Here is a 20,920-nt window from a genome sequence, read left to right on the forward strand (position 1 = left end):
AGGTCAAAGCACTGTCCCTCTCAACCTTATGGAAGTATTTACAGTGTCAAAGCAACCTAGGGACATTCTGAGTAAAACCTGCATGCCTGTTGCACCAGGCCTGTTAGGATCCTCCAAGTTGTGCCTTTTTCCCCGCCCTCCCTCTTAGCTGCTATATAATCAGTAGGCATCACCAAACCAGTTCCCTAAATCCAAAAGAGATGGCCAAGATGTAGGCAGAAGCAAGTAAGTTTCTGACAGAAGATGCAGGCAACTCCAGAAAAGAGCTTCCTTCCTGCTCTAAAGAGAAGGGTTTTAAGAGGCAGCTCCCCCCAGCACCCCGGGAGCCCTTCTGCCATGTTAAACACTTACCTACCTCTGCTGGGGTGCTCGAGGGGCAGCTGTCGCAGACCCCCTCAGCGGGGGTTGGTTTATGTTCTGCTTGTTTCTCACTTGGTTGCAAAGCCAATGTATACACTCACGAGCTCGCTGATGGGAGCCCGACAGGAGAACAAGAATGTATTTAATTATTAGCTGGTGTAAGGCTTGCTTCAAGGTCAGCATGACTTGAGCTATTAAATAGATACTACAGCAAAGTTATCCTGTGACATTTGCACACTGCTTGGAGAACATAAGAGTTGAGAACATAAGATAAGTTTATTGCCATTTTCTGGAATTACAACCCGACAGACAACTCCTGCACAACACTGCGGTTGACACCAGTGAATCTATCGTAACCCACTGCAGATGGTGAGAGCAGGATAGAAGTTAGTCTAGCCAGTAGCACAATTTCAGCTGCAGTATTTGCTTCATATTCTGTCCACTGGAAAGATTCCCATAAGGGAGCAATTAGATGACTAACAGCATACAGTAACCATGCACTTTTAAGTTACAGCCTTACGGGCAATACCACTTCATGGGCTATTTTGATACATGGGAAGTCATAAAAGCTTTAGGAAGCAGGGTAGATTTAAATGCTTCAGGACCACATAAAACTCGGAACGGAAGGAAGTCACCAACAGCAAGGGGTATATACAAGATAAGTCCAAAGCTATAAAATATAAATGGTCTCCCTTCCTGTTTACTTCGGCCAGAAGAAACTGCATTTCAATAATGGCAGCATTTTCATAAAGTGCCCATCAAATTTGGGAAATAAATAAAATTTTAACTGGGGCAAGTGGCAGTCCTAAAACTCAGGAAAGTTAAGATGCTCAGTAAGAGCATTAGTTTTTTAGAAGTACTACAGCAATAAATACATTTCTATTATATCCCCACTTGAAATGCTCACCATTTCTATTTAAAAAGTAATAGGTAGCAGATTCACTTAATGAGCAAAAAGCTTTCCTTGAGGACAATCTATTCTGGCCTAACATTAGACATGTTAGTCTGGCTCTCCTTTCTTCCTTACGTCCCTTAAGATTGACTAGCATCAGTTCTAGGGTTTTTTACTTCAGTATTAGTAGATACAGTAAATGCTTATTAGTGTCTATCGCACTGAAAGGCAGGAGCTCCATCCTGCGAGGGCTGTGCTGCTGCCAGGTGTCCTTCGTGCTAGAGCAGGGCAGGAGTCAGGAACAGCTGCATCTGCCCTGCAGAATCTGCCAAACACAGGGCCTTGTTTACAAATAAAAGCTACTTTTAAGTTTTTCTGAGCAGTTAAATTCTTGAAAACAACTTTCAAGAATGCAACAGAACTTACCGTCATTAAGGACGGTTTAAGTGGGCCTCTTCTCTAAGCTCTCTGCAGCTTCAGGTATACAAAGTAGCCCTTGCAAAAGGACCTCGAGCAGGCCCATTCCTAAGACTAATAACCACTACTACAGGGAACCTGCTTTATCCTGCTAACTCCTTTGTAGCTCCACTGAAGTGGAACTCCTCTAGAAGGGTTGAATGTGGACGGAACCGCATGTGCTTGAATAAATGAGCCTGAAGATTTCAGAGAGTGAGCCCAACTTTCCCTTTTTAAGATATATACAGTCATATGTACATATTCACAAAGCGTTCCTATGAAAAGGGGGAACTTCTTACAGAAACTGTAATTTGTCTTAGTTTGTATGATTGAGAAAGCAAAATGAGAACAAAGAAATGTAAATGTATCTACATACAGAGTACAACATAGCCACTATGGAACAGATAACGCTCTCCTTGATCTCTCATCCCCATAATTCTTCTGTTCTTCCAAACTTGTAGATCAGAGTACTAAAGAAAAAAAAATCAAGTTAATATTTATTCAAGTCAGTATTTTTTGCATTTATATTTGATGCACTATCCATTTTTGAAAGCATGAGACAGAGTTGAAGCAACTGCTCAACTAATAAAAATACCCAGCCTGCAATAACGCAGCTGCCCTCCTGAAGAAAAACAAGAGTAACAAATTCTGCTATTTAGGAGATTCTATGACTGATGTTTGGAATTACAAAGATTCCAGAAGATCTGTGGAGTGACAGGTCTCATCCTGGAACACAAGAACCAGCTGGACACAGAGCATCATAATAGGATGAGAATGTGAGCAAATAAATTTGCATGAGGACACCAAAAAGAACACACATCCTGTGGTGGATAAGGCAGATACAAATTACAGTTTGATTTCCAAAATGCTTTTCATAAGGTTGGATGCAGTTAAACACTGTCATGGATCAAATGAAATGTCCAAGGAACAAAACCAAACATGATTTCCTTAACTTATACTTTTTTGGCAGCATCTTTTTTCTTAAACTGACAAATGAAAGATAAAGGGCAAGACAATGAGTAGGCAGAGAAATGAGAAATATTGACACTATCTACAATAATGAACAATAATAATGAAGTAATGGTAAATAAAACAACACCTGGACAACTCATGAGAGAACTAATAGGGCATGTTACATTAAGTAAAAAAAATGGTGGAATAACAACCAGGACTCATGCTTCAGTCCCGAAGCACTGTTTAGGGAATGCAGGTATCGTGTAGAACACCGATGGAAGACGATCTGCTTCAATTAAAAGAAGGGGGAAAGTGCTAAGGCATTGAGAAAGGAGTTGCTGAGTAACCATGATCTAGCTCAGAGGAAGTGGGTGTACAGCACTGGATGCAAACCACAAGGGTTACTGCTTCAGGTAAATGGTGGGATAAAAATGAACTAAACATGTTTTCTAAAACAAAGTCTTATAGTTCATACCTAGATAACAAGCTTGGCCAAACAAGAACAAAAAGGGCTCCCCCAGGGGAGCCAGTCCACCAGATCACTGCAGAGCATCTGACATGGTACTAGAAGGAAAATTGTTAGCCCAGTGATTTACGTGGATATGGACCTTGCAAAAGGGGAGGTTATGCCACATTTTTGATAATGGGATTGATTCTGCTTTCACTGTTTTCACCCAATATTATTTATAGATAATGTATTATAGAACGCACTAAAAGAGTTAGTATAGCTATAGAGAGTTTCAAAGTGTCTTACAAGATGCTGGATGACATTTCATGAAATAATATTGAACTTAAAACCATTTCTGTTATGAAACACACCACCATGGTCATACAAGATAATTTCATCACTCTTCATAATTGAAAGCTCATCCAGTAGAAAAATATCTAAGCATCAAATCAGAAAAAAAAATAATAATTAAAAAAAAATCATGCCATTGTCATGACATAGTCTGGAAAAAAGTCAGTAGGATCTATCACCTACTGCTCCCGGGAGACACAGCATGGTGCTCGTAGTGCAGACATGAAAATATTACTGCCAGTATCCTGAATACTGGCAATATCTCACCCAGAATACTATCTACACCCTTGGTCATTGACGTCCTAGAGCTGCAAATTGAATGGGATCAGAAAGAGCTGCACTAACAGGAAGGAAGAGCAGCATGAGAATTGTGAAGCAATTGAAGAATTGTGGAGCAAGTGAAGAATTGGTTCTAGGCATTGGAGTAAGCAACACAGAAAAAAGGAGTTAAAAAAAAAAAGGTGGTTTTAAGGAAGTCTGACTGGTTTATGAAGTGGAGAGTATCACATCGGCTCTCTGCTGATGGGTTTACAGTTGGACTTGATCTTGAAGGTCTTTTCCAGCCATAATGACCCTATGATTCTATGACCCAAGAGGCATCCATTTTATGTGCTGCTCTCCTCACATAGGAAAGCTCAAGGTGGGTAACAGTGAAATCCCAGGGAGTGTTGCACTGAAACCAGCAAGCTCACGTTGTTTAAGGACAAGTGTGGTGTCAGCCTCTGGCTTTTAACATCTATTTTCGAGGAGTACCTATATATATGGAAACAAGCAAGTGTAATTCTCACTTGGAAAGAGGGAAACATACCCAGATAACTTACCTGAAAAATATCAATGCATTCTGGAAAAACACTGCTAATCCAGGATAAACATTAGTGTCTGCAAGTTACACGAAAAAGAAATTTTAAGTTCTTTTGTACTACAAAGTATATTTCAAAACACTGCCCACAGTATTACTCTCATGGTCTCACTAACTACACAACTACATGGTGTTACTCTTGACAAGAACAGACCACATTTCCATTTTCTGGGTCTTCTGCCTCACACCTTACAACAGAAACATTTTTCTGGGTGTGAAGCAAACCTCAAAACCAAAACACAATCCATAATACTTTAGAAAGACTTAGATTTCAGAGCCTTTTTGAATTTTATTTAAGTATTTGTCATTAAAGTCACACACACACACACACGTATATATATAACACAGTTTAACAACTCGGCAGCAATTCCTGAATTACAGATTACAGTCAGTTAGCTACCCATATGTATATGTATTTTTTAACATATATAAAAATCTATTCTACACATCACATCTATCCTCTCTCTATATATATATATGTAAAATGTACATTTACAAATGTATTTTTGTTGCCTAGTGCAGATACACATAAAATCTACACTTGGATTGTTTGAAGGAGCTCATAGTGGTAGTTCCTCACTTCAACCCCCCAAGCATCACGCAGTGAAATCCATACAGCAAAGAGCTGAGAACAGCCCACTAGATTTTCAGATTCAAGTTGCAAAGCGAAAAAAAAGTGGAAGAACTCCTAAACAACGTGCTGTATCACAGGATAGGTATCAAATCGGAGAAGAGCATCAGGTGTGATGATCATTCTAGAACAGCAGCAAAACCCATCTCTTTGCTATAAGTAATGAAGAAGGAGACTTACTCTGTGTAACATATGCTCCAAAAAGAATCCACATCGAAGCAATAAGTGAACCAAACATCAGCATAAAGCCAATAAAGAGCCAGACACGAGCACCTGCAGGAAATATTAAAACCACTGAGAACCACACAGAATATTATCCATGACACACGACACATTGCAGTGCAGTGTTACTTCCCTGAAGGTCCAAAGGGAAAGGATTAAAGCCTGCATGAAGGACAAGATAAACCAAATTTGGCCGCCTTTAATACAAAGGGTAGTAGTTTGCTTGCCCATGTTTTAGGGAATAAATAATTTGCAGGTATTTCCACTCATCTGGAGTAAAGATCTGTGGTACAAGCTCTAATTTCCATCATTTAACACAACCTGAAGTGGACTAATAACAATCTCCATCAAAACTGTATGGTTTCTGAGGGTGGGATAGCAGTTCAGCAGGGTACAAAACCGAACCCCTTCCTGTTTCCTTCAGAAAGGTTTCTTCACAGGGGTGACATCTAACTACCTCTGGATGTTAAATATGTAAAGGAGTTAACTTCACAGAAATTCTCTCCTACTCTTTAGCTTCTGATTATTATTTATTTAACCAGCATTAAAAAAAGAACTTTCAAGTCAGCATGATTTTAAAGTGAGTTAATTTACCTGTCCTTCCTAAACATCCATCACTGTAGCTGTCTCCTCTCACCTGTGCATTTGACACAGCATTTATCCTAGTAACAAAAACAAAAAAGTGCATATGCTTCAAGTCATCAGAAGAATCAATGCAAAATAAACCAGTAGCAGTTTTTAAGATGCAATAAATTCTGAGAAAATACTCAGCAAGTCTTTCCTGTATAGCCACACATTACTACACATCCCTTAATGGAAGGATTCCAAACGGATTTCAAAAAAAACCCCAAATCCTTTCTGAAGTTTCACTTGAATTTTCAGATTAACAGACCTGTAAGCTGGAAGAGCTTAATTACCCTTTTGTAGTGGTTGAAATATTCTCAGTGATTTTTTGGTTATCTGTTAAAACATCTTAGACCACTTCACAGGAGTAATAACAACCCCTAACATGATGCATTTGATTGGGATACAAGGAACTTTTTGCTGCTTCTCCTTCCCAATGAACCCACAGATATTCAAGCGAGATACGCTCTGCAAGGAGAGACAATATGTCTTCTTAAAACAAGTTATGTGACTGGGAGGACAAAAAAAAAAAAAAAAAAAAAACACCTTTCAGACACCAAATATTAAAGAAGGCCCAGTGTAGCCAAAAGCACCCTTTTTTTAAAAGGTTGCCACACTTACATCTTCAGATTATAAGAAAAAGTACACTATTACTAACTCTACCGTTTGATGAGGTTTTGGACCAGATTAAAAAAAATGGAGAAATTACTTAAAAATCAGCAACAAATGCAGTCTAATGTTTGTATATTCAGATGAGTTACTGAGCAGCATTACACAGTTTTCGATTCAAAGAACTGGAGTTATTTTTAAAGGCCACTTGCACAAAGGAAGGTCTGGTTTTGTGGATTCAATCGAAGTATTCAGAAAAAGCAATTTACTTTAAATAGACAAAAGAGGACAGGGGAAAAAGGAACAATGAATGAACAATTATTAGAAACAAAGACCACACATATTAAAAAAATAAGGTTTTTTTTAACCAAAAAAATGCCATGCAAGAAGACATTGCAAAATTAGTGACAAACAATTTATAATAAAGTAATTCAAACTTTTATCATATAGCATATCACTTAGTAAAAACTGTTTTTAATTGGATACTTTTTTCCTAAAAAAAAAAATACATACACATATCTCTTTCTCTATATATATAGTCAAAGACACACACACACTTACATGAAAAAAGCTAGTGTTGAAAACACACCACAGGTATGGAATGCATGGTTCATCTGTTCTGGCTTTGGGTAAACTACTGCAGCATCTATCATTATCCACCAACCTGTGAAAAACTAGAAACAAAATTAAACCAACATTATGAGCCTGAAAGGGCACACACACCCACAAAACCTGCCTAGTGTTCATGCGTCCACTGGTTTAACAAGCATAAACTATTTTAGGCAGCTATTAGCTTCAGATCAGGTTTAAAACCTTTTTGGTGCATAAGTTAGTGTCATTAGACCTTAATGTTGGTGTTTCAAAGTAGTATTTGGGAATGTAGCAAATTTTCTATTAAAATTAAATATCAGAAAATAGCTATATTTCTTGTACTAATTCAAGAACAAGAATACAGATTCTAAACATATACAAGATATATAAACATATACAAGATATAGATAACATGAATGCTATAACATATCTAATCAAACCAAAAATCCATTAGGTTTTCCATTTAAAAAAAATAAGAAAAGACAGCATAACTGGAATATCATTACTGAGCAACATGCAGATTCCTATGACTTACAAAGAACTTGGCTAACAAATACACTCCAAAAAAAATCTTCAAGAAATGCCCAGGATTTCGGGTTAATTAAAAGTGAAACATCACAACATTTTAAATGCTGAACTGTCTGTCCTATGTCATCCTTCCCAATTTGTCAGCACAGTTACAATCCACCTCCTCTCCAGACTCACCAATACACCTGCGACTATCGAAGCAACCGCATTTCTTCTTTCACTCCAGTCAATACACTCACATTCTGGCCATCGGAAGTTGTCCAAGAATCCTGCCATTTCCTTAAAGATTAGAGTGCCTTCCTTATTCTGTGCTCATATATGAAATGTTCCATTAACAGCCACGTCCTAAATACCTGAAACACAGCTAAAAGATAGTTAATGCAGAAAAAGTAAAAATTTGATATGTTTGACGAACTGTCACAAGCAATCTTTACAGTGTGGTTTTACAGAATTAAGTAGGTCACTATAAATTCTATATTAAACTATATTTAGTTTTGTATTAAAAAAGAAAAAAGCTTGCCAAGAGAATTGCAAAATAAAGTGATCACATAACCCCAAAATCTTAAAATCTACATATAAAGCAACATAATGAAACCAAAGAGAAATTACAAAAAGCATGCTGTTCAAACATTTAGAAACCCAAAGTGAAAAGCAAACAAAAACATACAAGCAAAAAAAAACAAGCATTTTAATCTACATCTCACCCTCAAAACATAGCCCTTTCTCTAGCATTAGTCATTAAGGAACACATGTACAGTGGGACTTCATACACACAGGAGAACTTGTGTCTTGAGTCAGGCCAAGTAATCTTGAATAAGATCCCTTTGCTTTCAGTCAACAAGACAGACAGACAATATCATGCTCCTCTAACACAGGGAAAAAGGCATCAACTCAATGAATCAAGTAATAATAAGGGTAGAAAATGCCTTGTTTCACAGTCAGAAGATTGGTCATACAGAACTTGAAATACAGGAAGACAAGAGCAAATTTAAATATGAAAGCTATACAGTGACTGTGTGGACAGTTCTCAAACACTTTGGTGAGAAACCAGTAGCTATAACAGCTATGTTATAGCTATACTTCATCTGTGCTATACTTCATCTATTCTCAGGCTGTAACATAGCTTGCTTACACAGGAAATGTGTCAGAAACTAAACTATTTACATTTTTTTTATTAGCAGTGACTTGTGACCAGCCTTCCTGACAATCAATTTTGGTTCTGTACTGTTAATTTTCTGTAATTTACGGGTACTGTTAAGTGCTAATCATTACATTACAGGAAAGACTGCTGTAAAACATCTAGTTAACGGCAGTATTTAGAAGTCCATACTAAGTCAAAAGACAGAACAAAGACAGACAGTGTTCATTTACATTACGAATAAGATTTAAAAATTGTTCTCTTGAGTATAATACTAAAAATCCACCTGTAGTTACAAATCCTATCTTAAAGCACTAAAAGCAATGGACTAAAAACTATTTTACTTCTTGAAAATATGTGGGTTCAACAATATCGTTAATCTCATATTTATACTTGTTTGTATTTACCAAGCCATTTTCACAGTTTCCTATTATTTCCAGAATTTTTCACACCGAGTTGCAGTACTTCCTTATTGTAGGTCTTATGACTGAGTGCTCCTGCAGCACTTCCTTATTTCCCACTCTTAAAGCAACTCCACATGCAATTTATTTGTTGCCCTTGAAGTGCAGGAGGCACCTCAGCCCGCAGTAACCCCCTCTTGCCCTCCCTGCTTCCCTGATCCACACAGCTTGAAGTCCCCCCTGCCATCTTCTCCATAGACTATGGACCTGTTTCTGCAGCTACCAGGCAAGAGGGGTAAATGCACCAACAGGGGATACCAGTTTTTCCAGCCAGTGCAACAGAGGTTGTGTCAAATCTAGTTATTTCCTTGCAGGTGAATACACCTTCAGGCATCCTCAGAATAAGCCACCAACATTACAGTTTCCTCTGGATTTTTCCCTCCCCCACAATGAATTATTATAAGAGTATTAACACACCTAGATAACAATTCTTCTTTCAAGCATAATATAAAATACATTGCAACTCAGAAAGCAGATCAAGATAAGACACTGGATAAAATGTTTCCAAAGAACAGATTTTTTTCATCCTCTCCTTTAGGAATTGCCTGTCCAATTCATAGATGACTTCATGAATGAAATCTTTTCATCCCTATAAAAACATTCCAGTTCAAAAGGCCAACATGAAATGCAAAAATCCTCTGCCTCCTATGATTTAAAGGGGCTATAAAAGTTCATGGAGCCAACTAATGCAATTAAGTCAATGTCCAAACCGAAAGCTGACTTATCCTTGACTTATCCTGACCCTTCCTACTCTGTAAAAGTCCATAGCAATATGCATTAGAAATAGATGTAGATCATGCATTGCACAGAAGTTGTCTTAACTCTTAAACATTTTTTAAACCTTAAGTGACAAATCAGAGGTGTTTTACTCACTTTAGAAACCTGACACACCACCTCTAGCCACCCTTCAGTTAACTTAGGTAAGATACACAGCTTTCGCAACTGCATTAGTGACAAATAAGCGAAGATGGAAAAACTGAAACAAAGTCAATGACCGTTTTATATTCAAGATACAAGACAACGCTCTAGAAATGCACATTCTTTTCTTAATCAGAAAGCCTGTTTTTGGTGTCTGACACTAGCTCTCAAACTCACGTTTTGCTTTAACTTCATCTTCAAGCTCTGAAGAGAAGCTCCCCATATGAAGAGATCAGATAACCACTATCTACTGGCAGCTATCAATAACCATGATGTGCAAACAACAACGCAGATTTCCTGTTTTACTGGAAGAGGATGCCAAATCTGGAGAAACACGGCATGGAGGAGCTGCAAGACAAGCCAGATGAGGAGCCCAGCAGCATTACCTCTGCACAAATCTAAGGCCGATGCTCAGCTTTGATTTCCCAAGGGGAGATTAACCCTGCCTGCCTTCTCCAGCACTTGGATCAGCAGTAACACCAGCGGAGGAGCTAATTGCACAGCGTTTTTTCTAACGCGATCTAAGTATTTACTGATGCCATCCTCAATCCTCCAAAACAGCCTTTCATAGGAGAGTTTCAACAGAGTCCTGTCTACATAAAAAAGAATCTCTCACTACTTATATAGTGCCATATAGGTATATACTTCATATGTGTGCAAGTAAACATGGCAATCGCCCATCTCTCTGCATCATGTTGTTGAACGTACCCGTGCTCTGTGAGCAACATAACAAGAATTGCTCTCTGCGACAGGACAACACCACCACTGACCATACTTAGGTTTTACCCCAAATACATCCTGCTGTATAGGTAGAAAACTCTGGTAGATCAGATTTATGGGTGCTTGCATTTGCACCTTCTTACTTAAATAAAGGTCAAAGTCTCCTTGCTTCAACTTTTACTGGAATGCACACACTGAAGAGCAAGGAAGAAGGCGGAAAAGCCTCGCAGTAGTTCTCCTTCAGTGTCCTCCCTACACCATGTCTCCTCTCCTGCTCCAAGAGCGAACAAAACCTCCTGCAGGCTCCAAGAAACATTTTGCACTCACACCCAGTAAGGGGAGACATAAGAGTGCTGGCACGAACAACCTTGTGACTTAGCAAATAGAAAAGAGTCATACTCAGCACACAATAGCACCTCACGTTAAAACAACTACCAGATTATTCAGACGTCTGGAGTTAAATGCAAACATACGGCACAAGAGCTGGAGCGCTAAATCTTTACCTAAAAATCAGCTTCCCAACTCCAAATGAAGTGATTCCACTTAAACAAATCATTAAAGCAGTCATGAGAAGATGTACGGAGTATGCACAAAGTAAACCATCCTATGGGGCCATGAGATACTGCTGGGTTAACAACAAACTGGTCCTCCTATTTCCAGAGGTAGTGGGAAAAGACAGGAAGCAGAGAAGAAATCATGAAGGAAACCACATACAACCCATTTTGGAATCTTTTTCCTTTCCCATGTGCATGTACCATGAAAAGATATTTAGCAAAGTAACTGTAAAGACCTGTACATGAGCAACAACACTTCTCATCAAGTCCTTCCTTCTCTTTTTAATGGAAGTTGGACCACTCACCCATTTCGGGCATTTTATACAGTTTCACTTTCACTTTCCCCTTACTGTACAGCACAGTGCTGTACAGCCAGAGCAAGGGAAGAAGGGGAACTTTTAAGCTACCACCTTATTAAGGCCACCAAATTAAGGCTGCATAGGAAAATTATTAAACAAGCAAGCTCTCTCCATGGACCCAAGAGCGATGCTCAGCCCTAGAAGTAACATGATTGCTCTTCACAGCAAGCCATCTTCAAGAGAGCTATCAGAGTCTGAGAACTTTGGCATGGCGAACAAGATCAATTCCACAATTTTCTGCAGGCTGCTAAGAGCACATAATGCACACCAGGAGTTCTTGAACGGCCTTAAGCCGTGACAGGGCAATATGAGGCAGAAACACAAAAAGGGGCGAGGAAAAAAGAAAAAAGCAATTTAGGATGTTCAAAGTTTCTGCTCCCTTTCGCGGGCGCGGAGCAGAAGAACGAGGAAGCGATACGCGCAGCCCTACGCAGAGCGGCTCCGGGCCCGGGCCCTGCTGCCCCCCACTCCGCACTGGCCACGCCGGGCCCGCGACTCGCACCGGCGAAGGCCGCGCTACGGCAGAAGGTCAAGGCCCGGCGGCGGCGGGGCCTCCCCGCGCAGCACGCGCAGCCTCACAGCCGCACCGGGCTGCCCCCGGCGCCGCGGGCAGGGGGCAGCGGCTCGTCTCGGCGGCAAGGGGGGCGCGCAGGCTCCCCCGGCCGGGCGGCGCAGCCCCGCGGCCCCTCCGCCCTGGCTGGGGCCGTTGGCGGGGGGAGGCGGCGGCGGGCGCGCGCGGCCGTTGGTGGGAGGCTGGGGTCCCCCAACGGTCACTCCCAACGGCCCCCCGCCCCCCGCGCGGCGCTCGTACGCACCCCCCGTCCTGCGCGAGACTCTTCCGCCGGGCGCGGGGCGGGCGGGCAGCGACGCGGCGGCGAGCGACGCCCGCGCCCGCCAATGGGGAGCCAGCGCGGCGCGTCAGCGCGGGGCTGGGCGAGCACGCGGCGCCCCCATTGGGCGGCGCCACGGCCCACGCGGGCGAGCCCAGCCGCCCGCGCGCCAATGGCAGGGAGCGGCAGCGCAGAGCCCCGCCCCCGCCCCTCCCCTGCTGGGCGGGGCGGCTCCCCATGCGCCCCTCCTCGCCGGTAAAGGCTTTACCTGTATTTAACATCGCTTAAGCCGTGTTCACATGAAGAAACACCTGCCCTCTGCCCAAACCCTCCCGTACTGCATGAGCGACTTACAGTCCTGTCGCTGACCCACGCTCCCCCTTGCTGTACTAACTGCAGCGCCAGCCCTGGCACTTTTCTGTGCATTTCCCCATAGCGCCCCTACGTTAACATATATATTTTACCACAAACTGCTATTACACCTGCCAGGTTTGATGCATCGTACACTTCTGCTTCCCTTTAGCTACCCCGGTGCGAGCAGCTGCCTGTCCTCCAAGGGCATCACATTTCCTGGCGGGACTCAACGGTTATTCCGGCACATCCTGCTTTCTCCCTCCACCTAGCCCAATCCCACAGCCAGCCGCTTCCACCATGCCTGGAACTGAGTTGTGCTTTTCCTTTGGGTCTCATTCTCACTTTTTTGGCCCCAAAGAGGCCATCCAGTGAGACAGGGCTTGTAGGAACGACAGCTTCTTGCTCAGGAGGCTCGGTATCGCAGCACAAAGTGAAAGATACTGCTTTCAGCAAGTCTCTTGCATTACTATTACTATGGAAAGGATCATACCCCCTTTTGACAGGTTTTATACGTGCCCATTCTCTAAACTCTACCCCTGTTAGAGCATTTGCCACCATCTCTCCCCTGCATCCAGTACCGCAGGCCATTTGCTTCCATGTGATATTCTCTCTTCTTTCCAGAGCCTTTACTGTCTCACGCACAGAGCACGTTCCTGTCTGTGCGTCAGCCTCAGCTCATCTCAGCAGTGGGGAAGTGCCTCGCCTTACCAGTGGTTCTTGATTCCTGGAAAAGAAGGGAAGCAATTTCAAAAGCAGCACGACATACACCTTTTTCTCCCCCTCTACTGGCAGCATCTTCAACTGACATTAAAATATTTTATTTTTTTCCCTTTAGTATGCTCTGCTCACGCTTTTCTCATACCTTTTATTCCTTCTTCACAGAGTGTTCTTTGCAACTCAGTATGCAATCTGAAATCCCCGATTGCTCCAGAATAATCAGAGATTCATTAGACCTCAAACTTTACAGCATACGTAGGAAATCTTCTAGGACTGCCCAAAACTTTATTTCAGCTAGCTCGTGGTTGTAAGGTTTTTAGTTTTGTTGCACTAACACGTACAAACATAGAGCTTGCTAATAGTGCTTGAAAAAATCCATGGAGGGCCGGGCAAGAAACTCACTCTGGGAAAAGAAAAAAAGATACTTCAATTACTGTACTCTAACAGCAAATGTAAATAATGTCCTGCCTTCATATAAGGATGTCATCTAATGAGACCTTTGAGGTACTTTCCACACAGTAATTTCACAATCACATAAGGAGTTCTGGGAATAGGCAAGCAGATTTGTATCCGGACTCAGCAGTGATCTCATCATTTTCTCTTGAGATCAGTAATAAATTGAACAATGAAACCAGTGGCAGACAGAAAAATAACTTTTTAGAGCATATTTTCTTTATAATTCTATATTCTTATAATTTACCGGAGGTACCCGATATCCCAGGGTCTAGAAACCCTGATTACATACTGCTCTTAAGATTCTGTAGATTCAGAGCAACAGCAAATTAGATCAACCTTGCAAAAATATACCCTCTACACACCTGAGGCAAGTAAAATTTTCATCACTGATACAGTGATGAAGTGTTGAAGAACTAGATTTCGTGCCATCTTTGTGCCACTTAACACAGTGATTTTGTGTCATTTTTCATGACAACATTTTAAGAATGATTTAAAGTGATGGGAGTCAGCTCACATCTACACCATTTAAAACCAAGTGATTTTAAAAGGAACACAGTCAGCATGCTGACTCATCCATTACAGCAACTTAAATATTTAAGCTGCTGAAATTACCTTCATTGTGAGCAAACATGGATTCCATCAAAGCTGGATTTATTGGCATCTAGTTCTATTTAGTCTTGTGCAGTGAATCCAATTTGCAATTAAGTCATTTTAGATCTGCCACTGAATTACTTTAAACAGCAATTCAGATCCCATTCCTGTATATCATCATTAGAATCAGAGCCTGAATTTTTTAAGACTACTAAGCCAAATGATTTCCATAAAAACATGCTTAATTTAAGGTTTTCTTTAAAAGCAAGTACCTGCAGATGAGTCTAAGTCAAATAAGCAGACAACCACGCACACAGCAACTAAAACAAGTCACCAGCTTGTGAGACCACAGTCTTCTGGTTTGTGAGACCACACAGCCTTCTGATACAACCTCGTCTACCACTGTGATCTCAGAAAACCATATCCATACCAAACAGCAAAAGTTACCCACTTCAGCAGATGAATGAATGCCCAGAAACCGAGATGACTACCATGTAACCTCATTTTTCTTTCTGAAAGTTTAGACCAGGGCTGCTCATACAGAGGACTCGTACACAGCTGCAGATCGCACACACATTTTGCTCCCACTTCACCAACAGCCCACATTTAACTCTGGTATCTGCGACATATCCTTTATTTCTTAGCATTATTCCCAAGCTCTGCAAGCATCTTAGAGAGCCACTGAAGGGTGAAGAGGACGTTAATTAAGAATTGCCAACTGCTAGGGCATCCTTGCTAAGCGAATCTTAAGAGAGAAGGGACTGAATAGCCCTGATGTGGTTCAGTGGCAGGGCACTGCACAACTCCCACAGGGTTAATACATTTCACCACATATTCTTTAAAATCAGCAACAGTGAGTAGCCCCTGAAAAGTAATATCCTTCCTCCCCCTTTCACCTCATCAAAACACATGTTGCAGAATGCAGACAGTCCAAACTGTCATCCATGCCTCTCCCTACCCTTGTGCCCATTTAACTTAACCTTGTAGAGATTAGTATGTGTAGCTTTTTAAAATGCATGAAACCTGGCCCTCTTATCAGCTGTGAGCTGATATTTAAATAATATATATTTAAATAAGATGCAATAAAGCCGTCAAACAAGTGACACTGCAAAACTTCTGTTCTCACTTTGTTACGCCTGAGTTTCTCAATGTGGAAAGAAGGGATAATAGTATTGTAAAAGTGATTGTAGTCAATATTACAAAAGTGAAGCTCTATTTTTGATTGAAATAAAAGTAAAATAAACTGGAAGAGGGTAACAGAGAGAATTTATTTACTCCTTTACTGTATGCACAGATAAATCTATCACCTGCAAATGCACATCAGACGACCCAATTTCTTCTAACCGCTGTAACAATAGACAGGTGGGATTTATATTTTCAGTATACCTGAAATTTCTCTTTCTAGTGCTACACGTTTAGTAGTGAAGTGCATTCAAAATCTTCACAAGGCAAATTATTATAATCCTACTTCAAGATAAGATTTAGCCACTTAAACAAAGAAGACTTCAACCCAAACCTTTTAACATCTTTCTGCTCAGCTTCCTTCGTGTCTGAATTAGAAGCCTCCCTGCTTTCCGCCAGAGCTTCGTAAGTCTTTTGTGCTCGTGCAATTTCTCTGGCTGCATTAAAGTGCACCATTTGCCTGCTTAGAAGGGGAACAACTAAATTGAAGCTGTCGATTCTTTTGTTCAGCTTCTGGATATCTTCTGTGAACTGCTCACAAACACGGCTCCATTGCTTCTCCCTGTACGGTGTCATTGGCCCTCCGAGCTTATTCCTAGATGCCACTATGCCCTTTCTTAGTTGCTCTATCGTTTCTCGTATTTCTTTCTGCATCAGGATCCATTCTGGCTGGTAGCCATTGTCTATCAGAATCCTGTTCAGGTTGTGAGTCATAGGATCAATGTGCGGACAGTCGGAAAATTTCTGCAAAGGCTTTCCTTTACCGCTGAGGTTGTCAAAGTCTCCTTTAGCCATTGACTCCTGGATAAGGTCCTCAACCAACCGTTCCATTGCTTGAGTTATTTTCACCTTTTTGCTCTGTCTCACATCTTTGGCTTTCATGAGATCAGTCACAGCACTCTGGCCTTCAAGCCTTTGCTTCCGGTACTCCAGCACTTGCTCGGCAGCACGGTCTACTCGAAATTGCATGTACTGCCTTTGTCTCTGGCTCGGCATCCCAAAGCCAACCCCTTCAAAACTCAAGTAGTGCCTGTGCTGGAGGGATTTTGATTTGAACTGGTCTTCCTCTTCATCCTCAGTGCACTTCTTTTTGTTTGCCACATCATCAAGCACAATCCGATATGCTTCTTCCACTTTCATAAATGCTTCAGTGTCAGCTGTGGCAGAACCGCTGTCTGGGTGGTATTTTTTGGCAAGATTTCGGTATGAATTCCTGATGTCATCAAGAGAGCATCCTTCCTGCAGCTCAAGAATTCTGTAAGAATCCTGCACGTTGCTTTTAGGTTTGTAACCCGATAACAGTCTATTGCCATAAACACTGGGAATGAGTTTCAGGTGTCTTGGAATCATTGCTCGGCATAGCATTAAATGATGTCCTATGTCGTCAGTCAGCACGACATAAAGCCACTTAACAGTTCTTCAGATGTAGCTACATACTTAATAATGACCTACAAGACATTAAAAAATATATATATTTGACATATTTTAACAGAACTAACATAATTCATTAGTATTTATCCTGTTACATTCTTACAGTTAAACAAAATCCCTTCAAAAGTACAGAACATACAAGGTTCTTTTCTTTTAGACACTAAGGCTGAGTCCTGCATTTCTTATTAATTGCATGCCCTAAACTATCAAAGTTATTAAAAGGGAAATGAAAATTAATTCACAATATAGTTTTTTTCCTAGTATAGCAACGGCAGCACGGGGTATTTTTTTTCCACCTCAAAATTCTCAGGACAAACGCCTTCTTCAAATTCAGGCCAATGTAATGGGCATCTCTCCCCTTTCCTCCATACAACTACGTTAAACTGTCAACAAAATTTTCTAACCACAAATACAAATGACTCAAGACCTACAACACTGTGTATTCTTAAAGGACTTGATAAAGTAGCCCTGTGGTATTTTGCAGCTCCAATAAATAAGCATCCAGATTTTTTTAAAATCTTTTTTTTTTCCAGGTTCAGCACTGACTCCAACAAGTTATTTGCTTACTTCCTCTCCAAACAGTAAATTAGATTAAACCAACATTGACTCAGGTCAAATTAATTAATAATTAAAAAAAAAAAAAAAACAACCTTTCTGCACTAACCCTTCCAAAAAGGAAAGGATAAGTGAGGCACTTGGGACATGCAGGATCTGTCCTGCGTGTCAATAGGTTTTGATCCAGGTGAGGAATCATCTCGCAGTTATTCTGAGGGATTTTATTTAAATAGCATATTGACTTAATCTATAATACAGATTAGTGAACTCCCTCCTTTTAAAGTGTAGGCAAATATCATGATTATAGCTCCATATGGCAACAAAACTCAAATAATTACCACTTGAATGGAAAAAAAAACCACCCCAACATCCCACTCTTTCCCCCGCAACGGCCCCCCAACCGCCTCCCCAACGGCGGAGGGGGATGCAGGGAGGCGGTTAACGGCTCGTCGGGAGGCCAGACCCTCGGCGCCCCCCCATGCCAAAGCCGTTACGGGGGCGGAGCGCCGCCTCCCCCGCCATGGTGCCTGGCAGCCCCTCCCTCTCTCCTTTCCTTCCTCCCTTCCTCCCTTCCTCCCCTTCCTCCTTCCTCCCCTTCCTCCTTCCCGGCCGCCTCACCTGCTCCCGGCCGCCCCCACCCCCTTATCGCACATCAGCGCATGCCCCGGAGTGCGGGGAGCGTGGAGAGACCCTCAACCACACGGACGAACAACGGGAAGGGGCGGGGGCGGCGCCTCGTGTCCTTCGCTCGGCGCCCTCTCCCAGGACGGGCGGGTCTGAGCCGAGGGGACGGGAAGAGCCGCCCCTCGGCTCGGCTGGGCTCGGCTGGGCTCGGCTCGGCTCGGCTCGGCCCGGCCCGGCCCGGCCCGGCAGGGGGAGCGCGAGGGCTGCGGGACGGCCGGGGGAGGAGGGAGCGGGAGGGAGCACGTGACTCGGCGGCGGGCGGGTGGAGAGACCGGGGGGGGTGGGGGAGCGCAGCCAGCGCGCATGCGCGCGTGGTCGCGGCGGGCGGGCCGGGTCGCTCGCGCATGCGCGGGGCGGGGCTCCTGGCCCTGAGCGGGGGTCGGGGGAGGGGGCGGAGCGTTAACGGCTGCGCCGGTTCTGTGGGTTCTTTTATGCATTTACATTTGTAGAACATGACCTGGTTTTTAACCTTGCCTCTCCTGAGCTAATTCCTCGTTACTGGGCGGGTGGAGCAGCTTCCCCGTGGTGGTGATAGTGGCGGGTGCTTGCCCTTGGCAGTGCCCTTCCCTTGGTAGGGGGCTTCTACCTGTAGTCTCTGCTGGCTGTGAGGGGAGCTCTTCTCCGGCGAAAGAAACTCCAAAGGGAGAAACAGGCTCAGCCCTCGGGCCTGGAAATGGCTGCCTAGCTGCGTGGCCTGGAACCGAATCATAGCATCTTCCTCCCTCAACACTATTATTTGTTTATAAGTCGTTTTTATTAACTGTATGTGATGGGGCTAAGGCTTAGCAGGTTACAGATCCAGCCAGTGAAGTGGTGGTGTCAAAGTCTGTGAGGAAGATACATACAGGGCAGTTCATTTTAAGGCTCACATTATATCCTGGTCGCTTTGGCTAATACACCCTTGGCAGAATGCAGTCCTGGTGATTAAACTTAAAAGACACGTACTGCTCAGTTCTACACTGGCACGCATTGATTCTGTCCACAGAACCGAGTGGTAGCGCCACGAGCTTGTCAAGTGTTTGCCCAGTGACGCTTGCCATCTTATGAGCTCTCGGATGTTGAAGAGGATGGTGCAGGAATCAATGGAGAATAAAATAAAGCTCATTGTATACCTTACACTTTTGTTGCTGCTTTATTAAATTTCCCTTCAGAGCTGGTATTAAAATAGTCCTTAAAAGCCAATCCAAGGCTTATTCTATTACAGAGAATAGGCTTATGGAGGTTCGGTGTGTGGATTTTAACTGGAGTATTTCTATTTAGCTGCAGACCATGTTTTATTCTAATGGAAATTGCTTTTAGAAGCGTTCAAAATCGACGTGTGTGTGTGGGGGGGTGTTACTTTTGTCGTTAGCTAAGCCGAAGCGCAAGGAGGGAATGATTTGCGCCGCCCGCATCTTCGGGGAGGTCAGCTCTGTGGGTGCGAGGATAAAAGGGGCATCGCGGGCTCTGCCCGCTGCTCCGTGTCGCTGGCCCCACGCGGTCGGCGGTGCTCAGTGTGCGGCAGGAGCAGCACGCGGGGCCGGAGCGTCCCTTGGCGTGAGCAGGGCTGCCCAGCACGGCGAGGGAGGACGCGCCAGGTGAGACGTGCCGCTCTCCAGCCTTCCCCCAGCACTATCCCTCCTGCCTGCTTGCTCTCCATCCAGCTTCACAGAAAATGCCGGTTCTGGACTCCCCGAGGGGGTGGCACGGAAACTTGCATTTATTCCCAAGGGGCAGGAGCCTCTGCTCTGTTTCGCTCTGCTTTCGCTCAGGATTTATTCTGCTGTTGAAAACTTCGGGGAATTGTGAGGTTACCTGCGGAGAGACTGAAAACTGAGCACATAAAGGAAAAAGTTGCTTTACTTTTAAAATCTTGTAGCTTATTATTAATAACGATTTGATCATAGTGCCTACCAGAGCTTTGGAGTGAGCATCTTAATGTCTTCTTCAGATATATAGCACGTACAAGGATTGGTCACAGTGACTGTGCTCATCCAAAACTCCTGGTCTGGCAGTCAGAGAAAAGAAGGCAAAGGCTGACATATAAGACAGTTACACAGTTTAAAGGAAAAAGAAAAAAAAGGAATTCTGAAAAGTCATAAATAAATCAATCTTGCAATTTATGCACATAAAGCATAATACCTAAAACCTAAAATTTCTGTCAGACTAATCTATTAGATAACCAATGCAGGCTGTACTGCATTACCTAAATATTCAGATCAGGCTTGGACAATTTAATAATTATGAAAATATATGTAATCACACTTAATTTTGGTGATAATAGTTTAAGACATTTGAATACTGTTTCAGGAACTAAAAATGTAATTACTTATATATCACAGTTCTGTTAACATCCTTTTTAAAATACTGTATGTCGGTGTCCCACGTTCAGCTTCTCTTTTTCTTTTGAAGCTATATAGTGAGCTCATACCAACAGTTCAGTTTCTTGAAAAACGGCTGGTGGCC

The 20,920-nt window shown here is 42.6% G+C and overlaps 3 protein-coding genes across 5 annotated transcripts in view; 1 reads left to right on the forward strand and 2 right to left on the reverse strand.

Annotated features, from left to right (window-relative positions):
• IFNAR1 (interferon alpha and beta receptor subunit 1) overlaps positions 1–14,345 on the forward strand; it is a 54,548-nt gene extending 40,203 nt beyond the window's left edge. Inside the window, exon 12 of the transcript XR_015913613.1 lies at positions 14,332–14,345. The gene's annotated coding sequence lies outside the window, so the exon portion shown is untranslated. The remainder of the gene's footprint in view (positions 1–14,331) is intronic.
• TMEM50B (transmembrane protein 50B) lies at positions 761–12,574 on the reverse strand. 3 transcript variants are annotated; one of them, XM_088529002.1, is made up of 8 exons: positions 12,491–12,574; positions 7,703–7,889; positions 6,968–7,080; positions 5,768–5,835; positions 5,132–5,224; positions 4,283–4,340; positions 2,085–2,178; positions 761–802 (listed from the first exon to the last, which is right to left on the reverse strand). In XM_088529002.1, the coding sequence occupies exons 2-7, from the start codon at positions 7,799–7,801 to the stop codon at positions 2,133–2,135; spliced, it is 477 nt and encodes a 158-aa protein (XP_088385128.1). In that variant the 5' UTR covers positions 7,802–7,889; positions 12,491–12,574; the 3' UTR covers positions 761–802; positions 2,085–2,132. The 3 variants fall into 3 exon arrangements, with proteins under 3 accessions (XP_088385128.1, XP_088385125.1, XP_088385127.1); XM_088528999.1 differs by having other exon boundaries at positions 761–2,178; XM_088529001.1 differs by having other exon boundaries at positions 761–2,178; positions 7,703–7,878; positions 12,491–12,519.
• Positions 14,346–15,872: 1,527 nt separating the features above from the next.
• On the reverse strand, positions 15,873–17,273 carry DNAJC28 (DnaJ heat shock protein family (Hsp40) member C28). The gene has a single exon (XM_010213479.2). It carries the CDS (start codon positions 17,168–17,170, stop codon positions 16,088–16,090), a length of 1,083 nt encoding a protein of 360 aa, XP_010211781.2. The 5' UTR covers positions 17,171–17,273; the 3' UTR covers positions 15,873–16,087.
• Positions 17,274–20,920: the final 3,647 nt, after the last annotated feature.

This window comes from Tinamus guttatus, unplaced genomic scaffold (genome assembly GCF_059628265.1).
Source record: "Tinamus guttatus ecotype Peru unplaced genomic scaffold, ASM5962826v1 Tinamus_guttatus_pri_ptg000318l, whole genome shotgun sequence".
NCBI classification, from domain to species: Eukaryota; Metazoa; Chordata; class Aves; order Tinamiformes; family Tinamidae; genus Tinamus; species Tinamus guttatus.